The 12,529-nt window shown below is 37.5% G+C and overlaps 1 protein-coding gene across 1 annotated transcript in view; it reads left to right on the top strand.

The window, feature by feature from the left end:
- The window catches only part of ARMC1 (armadillo repeat containing 1), a 32,383-nt gene extending 20,493 nt beyond the window's left edge, over nucleotides 1-11,890 (top strand). The window contains exons 4-7 of the mRNA XM_065628436.1: nucleotides 5,168-5,357; nucleotides 8,830-8,946; nucleotides 9,029-9,103; nucleotides 9,668-11,890. Coding sequence (XP_065484508.1) covers nucleotides 5,168-5,357; nucleotides 8,830-8,946; nucleotides 9,029-9,103; nucleotides 9,668-9,859 — 574 coding nt within the window. The 3' untranslated portion in view covers nucleotides 9,860-11,890. The remainder of the gene's footprint in view (nucleotides 1-5,167; nucleotides 5,358-8,829; nucleotides 8,947-9,028; nucleotides 9,104-9,667) is intronic.
- The last annotated feature ends 639 nt before the right edge of the window (nucleotides 11,891-12,529 follow it).

Here is a 12,529-nt window from a genome sequence, read left to right as displayed (position 1 = left end):
GGTCTGTCTGTCTTTGGATCTCTTATTCCTGAGCAACCCTGGGGAAAAAAAATCCATTGGTACAAGGGTGAAATTGGTCCCTAGATTACATATTGAGTATTCTTGAACTACATCAGTTTTGGTTAATACAGAAAGTAAAAATGTAAACTCCTGGGTGATCTTATATACACTGACATTTTGATCTATGTTGTGAAATGACTTGAGATTGAAATATTTCTTAGGTATTCCTGTGTGATCTCATTTTTGGCTTTATACTAGATTTACTGAATACAATTATTGTGCTAAGTAAAATGCCCCAAAAATGCTATAGATTAAGGCAGAAAACTTGTGCACTGTTTTTGTAAAGTCAACGTCATGTTTGAACCAGTGGACTATTGGATTTCTAAGTTTTTTATTAAAGTTTTTAAATTGTTACTATAAGGTGTAATAAGCTCAATAGCTTTTCCTTGATGATTCTGGCTAGTAAGATCATGCTATAAACTAAGGTGAAAATATTTGAAATACCAGTTGGCAAATTGTTTAATGACTTTGAGAATGAAGCTTCCTCTGTTCCATGTAGCCTGACCATTAGTTCTTGGTGCCTTAAGATAAAACAATTTAGGACTAAGCAGTGAACTGTAAGTCTAAATATAGGAGGAGGACATTTCTGAAATAAAAAAATCAAAACAAAATTACACAGCTGCTTATATTTCAGACTTTCTAAGTTTTTAGGTGCATTAGAGTTATGTAAGCTGTCATGCAAAACTCTTTGGAAGACAGTACATAGGGAAAATAATTGGCAGAGAAATCAAATACATTTTTGCTTCACTTACATAACAGCATAACTTCTAAAATACTCTTAACCTGAAAAAATAGCTATCTACAAGTAGATAAAAATGCATATGCTTCTTGTATGTTGCTGTTTGAATTTTTCTACTGACTTCTCAATTTCTAATATGTGTTCACAGACTCTCAGAATGGTTGAGGTTGGAAAAGACCTCTGGAGGGTATCTGGTCCAACTCCTCTGCTCAGGCAGGGTCACCTAAACCACATTGCCCAGAATCATGTCCCAGACAGCTTTTGAATATCTCCAAGGATGGAGAATCCACAACCTCTCTGGGCAACCTGTGCCAGTGCTTGGCCATCTGCACAGTGAAAGCGTTCCCTGATGTTCAGAGGGAGCCTCCCATGTTTCAGTTTGTGTCATTGCCTCTTGTCTTGGCACTGGGCACCACTGAAAAGACCCTGGCTCTGTCCTCTTTGCACCTTCCCTTCAGGTATTTATACACATGGATAAGATACCCCCTGAGCTTTCTCATCTCCAGTCTTAAAAGTTGCAGCTCTCTCAGCCTTTGCTCATCAGCCCCTTAATCATCTTCCTGACCCTTTTGTGGCCTCTCCAGCATGTTCGTATCTCTTGCGTGCTGGGGAGCACAGACTTGGACACAGTATTCATGGTGTTGCCTCACCAGTGCTGAGCATAGGGGCAGGATCACCTCCCTCCACCTGCTGGCAGTGCTCCTCCTAATGCAGCCCAGGGTACCATTCACCTTCTTTGCTGCAAGGGCATGTTGCTTGCTAATGTTGAACTTAATGTCCACCAGGACCCACAGGTCCTTCTCTGCAAAGCTGCTTTCCAGCTGGTCAGCCCCTAGCCTGTGCTGGTTGTTCCTCCCCAGGTGCAGGACTTTGCGCTTCCCCTTGTTGAACTTCATGAGGTTCCTGTCAGCCCATTTCTCCAGGCTGTTGAGGTCCCTCTGGATGGCAGCACAACCCTCCGGTGTGTCAACCACTTCTTCCTGTTTTGTGTCACTGCAGACTTGCTGAGGGTTTGCTCTGCCCCATCACCCAGATTGTTAATGAAGATAGTGAACAGGTTCGGATCCAGTATTGACCCGTGGGGTATACCACTAGATACTGGCCTCCAGCTAGATTTCATGGCCTTGATTGCCACCTTCTGGGCCTGGTAGTCCAGCCAGTTTTCCGTCCACCTCGCTATCTGCTCACCTAGCCCATACTTCATCAGTTTCTCTATGAGGATTGTATAAGAGACTCTGTCAAAAGACAATATCCACCGCTCTCCCCTCATCTACGAGGCCAGTCATTTAATTGTAGAAGGCTATCAGGTTGGTCAGGCATGATTTCCTCTTTGTGAATCCTGGTCACCTTCTTGTCCTTCATGTGCCTGAAGGAAGTGGTTTCCAGATTTGTTCTATCACCTCCCCAGAGGCCAAGGTGGTCGCTCAGATTATCAAGAGCCTTGAAATGTCATGAATGGGTAATTAACTTTGTTGTCTTATTGTGGGTAGTGGACAAACTGAGCAAGTACAACCAATAGCAGCATCACTGCACAAGTTAGACTTTTGGAATTAAATGACACAAATCTACTTTTGATAGAATCTGGGATATAATTGAATCTCTGAGAAAGAAAGATGCCCTTTTTAATTTGAAAACCTGTCTCTAGGTTATAAACTCAGTAGTAACACTCTCTAATGAAATGCTGTTATGGTATGTTTGTTATCTGTTTTGCTAACATGTCTTTAGAGCACGATGTACGTCACTACAGAAATGGATGTAATAGTTTTGGTGCTTGTGCACAAGGTCTGCCATTCTGTGAGCTGGGTTATGGATTGTATCTGTTTCCTCTGATATAGGAGTGCATATGTAATGTACACATATGTATTTATTTGAAAATATATGCATACAATATTACAGCTTTTAAAAAGGATAGGATGGTCTTTTACACACACACACACACACACACATACATACACATAGATCTAATAGAGGTGTTTATAAAAACATATTTATGTCTTGCCTTTCTCCAAAAGGAGAAATTCCGTATTAGTCTTTTTCACCTTTTGTGCTTTTTCTACAGAAAGAAACATTACCTTCACATCAGATACAGCTGTGCTGGGAAGGTTACCAGGGCCCCTCTATTATCATTTGTGATGCTGTGTGTATACTTAAATCGCATGCTGATTGTATGGCCATAATGTTATATGCTGCTTATGCATTCCTTCCAAGCATGCATGCTTAACCCACATGACGTATACCTTTGGAGTTGTAGTCAGTAACTTTCATGTCCTTTAAGTTTAGCTAAAACTTTAAAAAATGTCCTGTTATGCTAATAAAACATCTGTGGCATTTGGGTGATGATTACAAAGTTATTTTTAATTGTGAAGAAAATGAGAAGCATTTCTTGTATCCTCTTCTGACAGACACTGCACGCGTCACTTGGATTCTGTAGTTGTATTACTTATATAGGCAGCCTTGGGTGAACATAATGGACAGGCAGCAATCTAGGATGACAGGAATTCAAGAAGACAGTGAAAATTAAAGCTTTGGGATTCTGACAGGCATCTTCTGAATCTTGAAGTAATGTAAGATGTTACTGCCTCTGAAAGTGGTGGTAACCAAGTCTTTACCAACTGTTACTCTGCTTTAACTAGAGATGACCATTTCCCTAGCAGGGCAGCAGAACATTAGTCATGGAATTGTAGAACAGCTCAGGTTGGAAGGGACCTTGAAAGGTGATTTGGTCCAACATTTCTTGGGAAAGTGAATCTAGATGACATTATCTAGCATCCTGTCCAATTGCATCTTGAAAACCTCCAGTGATGGGGACTCTGTCACATCCCTGAGGAGGTTGTTCCAGTGATTTATTGCTCTCAGCCTCTGACTGCATAATGGTTTCATAGTATGTACATGCACCTTCAGTGATGAATATAGTGCTGTACCAGAGCGTGAATGTAGGTGGCAGATGAGCAAGAGTTAGTTCCCTTTTGCTGCTCTGAGGGTGGCAGGAGGCTGGGTTGGACACCTGTGGGCAATGGTATGGGAAACTGCTGACAGAAGGTGCTGAGGGAAGCATGGGTTAGTGCCCTCAGAACCCTCTTTTAAGGTTGCAATTTTCTCTCATTTCAGGCAGCAAAACCACAGCCAACGTGTTATCCCTATTTTTACAAAAACTTCCACTATTCTACTGTTTCAATTTTACATGTAGTTTAGTTGTATTTATCTTTTTGTTACCAATATTTGTATAAAGAAACAGAGTCAGCCTCAAACATCACCTTGGTTTTACAATAGAGTTTATTATACTTACTGAAATGCTTTGCTATTTTAGATCTTGGTTGTTTGCTTATTGCCCTCTTTTTTTTTTTTTTTAATACTATCAATGTACTGAATGATCTCAAGAACTTATGTTTTCCTCTCCAAACGGGTGCTGTTCAAAACGAGCTGCAGAGAAGGAAAAAAAAAAAAAAAAAGGCTAGCTGGGACCCCCCCCACAAGTTGAGAACTCATAAGATGCTTGCTTCGATGTTCTTTCTTGTCCATATGGTAGGATGGAAAATGTATTGTAATGTATTGTAATTAAGGAAATCAAATGGAAGAAAAAAATCTGAAGGTACTTGTTACTTAGTGTTTGCTAAACAAAGCAGCAAAGCTGTCATTCATCATTTTAAGATTAATTGCAAGTTGATGCGGTAATGATTTTGTTTCTGCACATAGCTTTGCATCACTGGCATAATTAAAACAGGGCTGGATTTGGACTACAGATTTATATTAGTACCTTATTAAAATTACTTTTAATTAATCATAAGAAATTAATATATGTTTGGTCTACTGTCTACATTTTTTTCTATCTAAAAAAATCCTATCATGTAGTTTATACCATAAATTTTAGTCTAATCAGAAGTAGTCTTTGGATTCTTTAACAAAGTCTGGGATTCTGCTTTGGAGAAGAAAACATTTGCAAAGATGACAGTTCTACAGATAAGTTTTTCTTCTGTAACAAGGGAAGTGGGAAACGAAACATATCACAAGGCAGTTGGAGATCTTTTATTTAAAAAAGTTCATCTCAAACAAAGTAACTGGTGTGCTGAGCATCTACCACGATGTTTTGTTTGTAGTTGTCAAACTGATGTATTTGTGTTGTTTGAGAACACAGACTTGTTTATAATGATGTTAGAATTAGCAGGTAGACATGAAAATTGGAGTATGGGAAAGGAAATAGTTTTACCTAACTTCTCTTCTCCCTTTCTAAAATTTTTGCTCTGTATTGTCTGTATAGTTGTATTTCTGTAGGACATGGAGTATTCCAGTTGCAAGGACATAATCAGCAGGTACTTCGAGCACTAATGTAAAAACAAATGTTTACAAATCTTAATCCCTTTTTTCTTTAAGGACCACTACACCAGGAGAGACTAAACTTTTAGCTTCTGAAGTCTATGATATCCTTCAGTCTTCCAACATGTCAGACATGGACAATGTGAATGAGATGAATTATCGTCGACGAAAAGCACAGTTTTTCCTCGGCAGCACAAATAAGCGTGCCAAGACGGTGGTTTTGCATATAGATGGCCTTGATGACTCGGTAAGGAAACCTTCAGCGCTTATGTAAATAAGGCATACTGTACTGAGATGTATTTTGCCCACAAAAATAATGTATTCAGGCTACTTGTGTGGCATCATCAATTGTCAGCAATTTCTGTGAATCGTGTTTTGAATCACAAGATATGTATAAAATCTTGCATAAATTGAGCTTACTCAGAATATCTAAAGATGTTTTAAGGCAGTTTCCTTGATGGCTCTTTAATTATTCTAAAAAAACTATTCTGTTTCCATGCCTCTTAATTTTCTTTCCTTTTTCAAGAAAGAATGGAATAAACAAGGTACCTTCAGTAGTTTCACTTAAGGATATCTTGTGGTTGTATCGTTGTGTTAACTAAAAGGGAACTTCTTTTACTTTATTTATGAGGGATTTCAGACACACTTTGTTTTTTAAATTACTCTTAATTTAGAAATGCCGTATTTTCTTTGGGCTGCTTTTGCTACATCTTTTCATTGTCTGTGAGATCTCTTCTGCCGTAGTGACCAGAATGGCATTTGAGTTAATGAGGTCTCACTGAGTCTTTATGTAATGTCAGAATAACTTCTACGGATTTATCTACCATACCCCTGTAGATAACACCCCAGGGCCATGTTTGCCTTTTTACGGCTGCCAAACAGCATGTAGACTGTTTAAGCATGTTATCCACAAGTGCCCTCCGGACTCTGTATCTTCAGTTTTGTACCCATTTTAAATGATCAAACCTGATCCTTTGCTTTGTTGCTTTACATTTTGCCAAGTAAGCGTGTCCACAGGCCCAGTTTATCAACAGCATACGTGTCGTACTGTTTTCATAAGACCATAGTTAATTCCTTTAGAAATAACATGCTGCTCTAGCTCACTTTGTACAAAGTAAATATTTTTACAGTTTCATCCTTCCAGCACTTGCTCTGTCTAGAAAGGCAGTGCTTTGTCAACACCATTGGCTTTTGTACTCTGAAGTTGTTGTGGGGTTTTTTTATTCAGTCCAATTGGTTGTCTCCTCTTAGATTTGTTTTGTTTTATATTTAAGCTTGTAGTTGTTTTGTTTGTTCACAGGTATCTCCAAACAAGAAATTTAGTCCACTTCTACTTTGTGAGTTCAGATTTTCTGGTTATAGTCTGATTCTGTCTTAGAAGCGTTTTCTTTGTGTTCTTTCACAAATGGAACTTAGCAAGATTTGTAGAGTTTCTCTCTTAAATGCTGAGGAAAAGGTATTCTGAAGAAGTGTAGGATATTCAGATATTTAGCTCCAGAGAGCAAAACTGCAGGCTTCCGTAGTTGCATAGAGCACACAAGCATATTTTTTTAGCTCATCATAGAAGAAAAGAAAAATCTGATTGTGTGCTGGCTGGAGATGGGTAGCGTACATAGCTCTGGATTTCATCAGATGATTAAAGAAATATTAGTGATACTCCAGGTGCCCACCCAGCAGTTAAACATCCCAATAATACTGTTCTAAACGTTGGAATAAGTTGGAAATGGGAGAATGATGAAGGATGTGAGCAATAAAAGCAGCTTAGTTTAATTCTACATTTTATTCCCAACTTTAATAGCAAAGAATATTAGGTGACGCATATGAATGGTAAAAGGCATAGTAAGTAAACATGGGAGTGTAAATACTGTGTTCTCAGTTTACCTGTGTTTTGTCATTTAGATTTGAAACAAGAAGCTGCTGTTAGGAATGACCACAAATCCTACAAGTGCTTGTGGATTCTAGAACCTCATAGTAGATACTGATTATTTCAGGAAGGGAGGGGAAAGGTCAGTTGCTATTTAGTGTGGGGTCGGATGTTTTTATTTTAAGATCTAATTATCAAATCTGATGATAAGCTTTAAAAAAAAAAAAAAAAGGAAAAAATGAAGCAGTGCCTTTTAGTAGTATTTATTAGGGTATGGTATTCAGTGTTCAGCATTCTATAATAGCAGAACTACTTACTGGATTACAACGTGTGCAAGAAAATAACCTAAATTTCACCTGTCCTGCCCTGTGCCCATACCCAGGAGGACCATGCAGGAAGCTGTCTGGGTATGCATTGCTGGGTTTTGTGCCTAATTGCTATAGCTAGACATACTTTGCAAAAGATGTTTGTGCAGCAAGGCAAGTGGCTGCCAAGCTTCCAGGTTTTTATGGAATCTGTATGGACCTTGGTAAGTTTTGTCTATAAGAGTGATTCACCAGTTACCTAGTCACTGAAAGCCTCAGTTTGAATTAAACTGAGGTGATTGTAACTTAACTGGGATCTCAGAGTAAAATGCCAGATTTTGTCACAGAATTCCTATACAACCATGTAAGCATAAATTCTTTAGGCTAATAAGTGGCAAGTGTGTTGCTTCTTATGTCCAAAAGTAGTTTTGACTTTCACTCGTGCATGGCAGCCTGTCATCGTTGCCTAAAAAATTTCCTGTGTATGAGAAATGTAGCCTATCCAGCACTGTTCCTTTTTTAACTGTTGAAAATGTTAATTATTTTAATACATAAACTCACACAAATGATTTTTTAATATATATGCTAAACTGCTAAAAAAAAGATAGATAGTTCTTCCAGATATTAAAAGAATTTAATTTACTTGTTGTGCATTAAGCTATCCCAAGTACTGACCAGTACTTGATAACTAATATAAATATGCTTTGAAATTGCTTATTTTTTAAAATCTTTCAGAAACTTGCAGTGGAAGTTAAATACATCATTATTTTGAACCTGTGTAAGGTTGTTAGTTTATTTCTGGTACAATGTTTCTTTTCTTTTTTTCCCCTTCTGGACTAGCAGTCTCTCCAAGTATATTTTAATCCTTTTTGTTACAACCATCTTGTGCAAATATTAAAAGGAAAAAAATAATAGAACATTCTGAGATAATGTAGAACAGATGCAACTAGTACAGGTCAATGTGATGTTACAGCACAGTAGGCGATGTCACTTGCTTTAAACATAACATTCTGTGGATTATCAAGCAAATATTTTCCTTTTGAAAGAAGAACTAAGCTTATGCCGTGCAGTGATGTCCATGAGCTGCCACAGATGAAGCAGCTGAAAAATACAACAGCTGGTTTGATGCATTCAGTCAGTATGGAGGCAAGGTGTCTGATAAATAGCAACTTAAACACTAACTACTCATCAATGAGCACTTCAGTCAATCAGAACTTAACCAGAGGGGACTGTTTAGCTGATCATACGGAGAAAAACATTCTTTGCTTTTCAGCACTTTTCTCTAATTATTTACAGTTGATTCCATCCTTCTTTGACTTCTAAAGTGTAAGCAATTTTTTTCGTTTCTTTTTTCTTTTTTTTTTTTTTTTTGTGGCAAGAGAGTCTAATATTTATGTGCTATAAGTCTTCGTTTTTCTTTTACAAAAATGCCGTTGAATAACCACTCACCATCAGACATAGAGGAACTCCTGAACGATTCGTTGTTAGCATTTTCACACAGTGTATTATATGCAAGTACCTTAATTGTGGGGGTTTTGTTTGTTTTTTAGTCTCGAAGGAATCTTTGTGAAGAAGCCCTGTTGAAAATTAAAGGTGTTATTAGTTTTACCTTTCAAATGGCTGTTCAAAGGTGCGTGGTCCGAATTCGCTCAGACTTGAAAGCAGAGGTAAGTGCTCAATAACCCTCCAAATCCTCACATCATTGCATTCTGTCACACTAAGCTCTTGGTTTTTTCTGTGTACTTGTAGGCATTGGCAACAGCAATAGCGTCAACCAAAGTTATGAAGGCACAGCAAGTTGTGAAAAGTGAAAGTGGTGAAGAGGTAAGATATGTATTTCTAATACCAGTTGTTTTAGCTTGGCAGTATCTTTGCTACCAGCACCTCTGTGGCCATAACATCTGATGCCTGGCAAATTTTTCTAAGTGAGAGTCCTACGCACACAGTACAAGGAGAATAAAGGGTATCCTATGTCAAGACGTATCCACAGAACGGTTTCACAGAACCCAAAGACAAAAAATACTGTAATTGTTTCTCTCCTTAATGATATGACAAGGATCACAGTCACATTCTTTTTTTGGCTGCAGTTCCTGAAGTGTTTTTATTTCACAACTATAGTAAAAGGGCTATCTCTTTATTTATTTGCTATTTTTTCTTCCATGTTAAGCCAAAGCTTAGTAGATTGCAGATATAGTGTAAGCATATATATCTAAGCATAGTAGATTGCAGATATCTTGTAGGTTCCACTTGTATTCTCTCTGTATAGGAGGATGTGGAGGAGTCTCACAACGCGTGCCTGTCATCCTGAATGTATAGATATGTGTAACTCTTACTCGTTCTTTTAAGTTACAACACTTGACATAATTTTAATCTGTTGTGTCTTATCAGATGCTGGTTCCGTTCCAAGATACTCCAGTGGAAGTTGAGCAAAATACAGATCTACCTGAATATTTACCAGAAGATGAAAGCCCTAGTAAGGAACAGGACAAAGCAGTGTCTCGTGTTGGGTCACACCCAGAAGGTGCAGCAAGCTGGCTCAGCACGGCAGCAAACTTTCTATCGAGATCTTTCTACTGGTGACTTGTGTTTGCTGTTAAAAGACTGTGTGAATGAACCAACAGGGGGGCCAGTTTTCCATTGGTGTGGTGAACTGTCAAGTGCAATTTGCAATAACGCATCACAAAAATTTTAGATTAAGCAAATGTATGCTGCATTTTACATTTTATTGGACGTTTAGCCTGATAGGGCAGGGGTCAAAGGTCAGAGGCCTCCAATCAAATTTTTCTTTCATTTGTTTTTCATGTAAATTTTATTGCTTCACTTTTAAAAAATGGGTCCACTGTTACATACCAAATGTTTATGCATATAGAGCTTTAAGTTTGACTTCACATGAAACACATGATAGGCAGAATCCATTTAACTCAAGTCTCAGGGCCTCTGTGAAAGAAAATTCTTAATAGCTCTAGTTGTGCATTAAATAAAATGCCCTTTTTATTTCGGCATCCCTTTGGACTAACATTTTGTTTAACTTTCTATATTTTGACTCCAGAGAAAAACAGAGCCTGTCTCTTTTTTGCCTTGATTTTTGCCAGCCATGCTCACAGCATGAGCCCAACGTTCCCCTTTTGTTATTAAACTAGAATCACTACAGACTTGAAATTTCTAACCCTTTTATGTATATTGATTTTTTTTTTTCCCAGCCTGCCCTTAACAATTGGAGTGCTTGAGATTAAGAAATAAGGGATTGAATAAACACAAATATGTATACATACATTGTACAGTAAATAAACCAGAACATATTTGTAATGATGGGTGTGACTGACTGATGTATATAACTAATAAATACCACTGACTGCTCTTTAGGCTACCTGAGAGGAGTGTAGCAAAAGCTGTGGTCTAATGTAGCAATGACCCACTGCAGCTTTGTCTGCAGATGATAGAGGGATGTAGACTGTATTGGGTTAAGAAATGGTGTTCACTGTTAGCAGACCTTTAATGGTAACTGAAACTTTGAACTTGAAGAATAAAGCGGAACTGAATGCCTCTTTTGCCACAGTGCCACACTCATAAATTTTGACTTTAACCCCTTTTTATTTTTTTACCTAGCAAATCTGATACGTAATCACTGTTCACTCCTAGTGTCTTTCATGAAACTCCCATGAAAAGTATATCAGCTTGGATAGGCTTAAAAACATGCAAACAATTGGCTTCATCTTGTTACTTACAGACAGCATAGGTTTAAAGATGCCTTGGTAATTTCTGTGACCAGAAGTGATAACGAAAGCAAAACTTCTGTAGGCAGAGAATAATATGTATCTGAGCTGTCAGTAAACACTGTGTGCCTGAGAGGATTCAATACACAGTGCTTGAAAACTGCAGTACCACTGCTTTGTTGCACCAGAGAAGTACAGCTAGGAATTTTAAATAATGTTATAAACCTCATTATACAATGCTTTTTTGTGGTCATGTATTTGCTGTAATATTACTTACATTTACCTCTTGGAGACTTGGAAAAAAAAGATGCATCAAAATTGTTCACCTGTGCCTCTGCACAAAGAATTAAAAAAAAAAAAAATTGCAGGCTGTCATAATATTACAGAAATGCTGAGGAAACGATAATGTAAAATAATAAGGCAGGTCAGAGTTCACCCACCCAAGTTAATTGTCATTCTAGGATAAAAAAGAAACAAAAGCTTGTTGGCAGACTAGATGTCTCATGTTTTTTAATATATCTAGTTTATTTTTGATTCAGGTTTACACGCACAGATTGAAAATACAGGCTTTTCAGAGCATGTATTGCTTTAAATATGTAATACTACTCATATTGCTGTCTAGAGTGTTACAGTACCAAATGTGTTTGAAAAGTCCTCTGTTCTATAGCCATGAATGCAGAGTTTTATTTTTCTGCATTAACATCTGTTTGCATTTGCATTACTGCACATCTATTTACTAAAAGACTACACCCTTTGGATATTAATGGTTCAATACCAGTAGGTATTACAGTTTGTTTGTGCATTTGGTCTGTAGGTGTGCTTTTATGACAGTATTGCAGCTCTTGTAGAACAGTTTAAGGCATCTGTAAAAGTTTTTGAAATACATTGTAAAATAATAAAGGATAATATAACTAAACAAAATATGACTGGTGCCTTTTTAAATGTCTAAACAAAGGCTAGTGCCTTTTAAAATGTTCTGATGTTCTTTTAAGCTATTTGTGGTATTAGAAATAACATCTTTTTAATTTAACAGAGGGGGATTTAAATGTTTAGTCATAGCGACAGCTTTGCTGCATATTCCAACAGGACTTTTGTGTATGTTTAGAACATGCTTGCATTTTAAACAAAGGTTTTGTAAAAAGTAGGTAAGTAGAAGCTACTTAAGGACATTATCTCAAACTCATTATTAGATTGGGGTGGTTTTTTTGGACATCAGTGCTTTTTTTTAATAACTGGTGCTGTATAGGTCATATTTCTTGAAGGAAATTAAGAAGACCAACATTCCTGGAGAAACCTCTTGTTCTGAAAAAGTAAAATTAAAAAAAGACAGAGCACACAGTTGTTAATTTTATGCTTTTATTTCTTCAGAGGTCAGATTAAGGATAAAAAAACCCTTTTAATCTGATCTGAGGAGATGACCAAAAAAATTACTGCAAAATTAGAGGCTTCCAAAAAGAAGCTGAACTGGGAGCGAGAGCACTGGTATCACATTGCACTGGTTGCAGAGTACTCGGATTGCCAAGGAAGCCACCGCGTG

Source organism: Caloenas nicobarica, chromosome 2, assembly GCF_036013445.1.
Source record: "Caloenas nicobarica isolate bCalNic1 chromosome 2, bCalNic1.hap1, whole genome shotgun sequence".
Classification (NCBI taxonomy): domain Eukaryota; kingdom Metazoa; phylum Chordata; class Aves; order Columbiformes; family Columbidae; genus Caloenas; species Caloenas nicobarica.
Note: the sequence above shows the minus strand (reverse complement) of the source record. Positions and strands in the feature narration are given on the sequence as shown.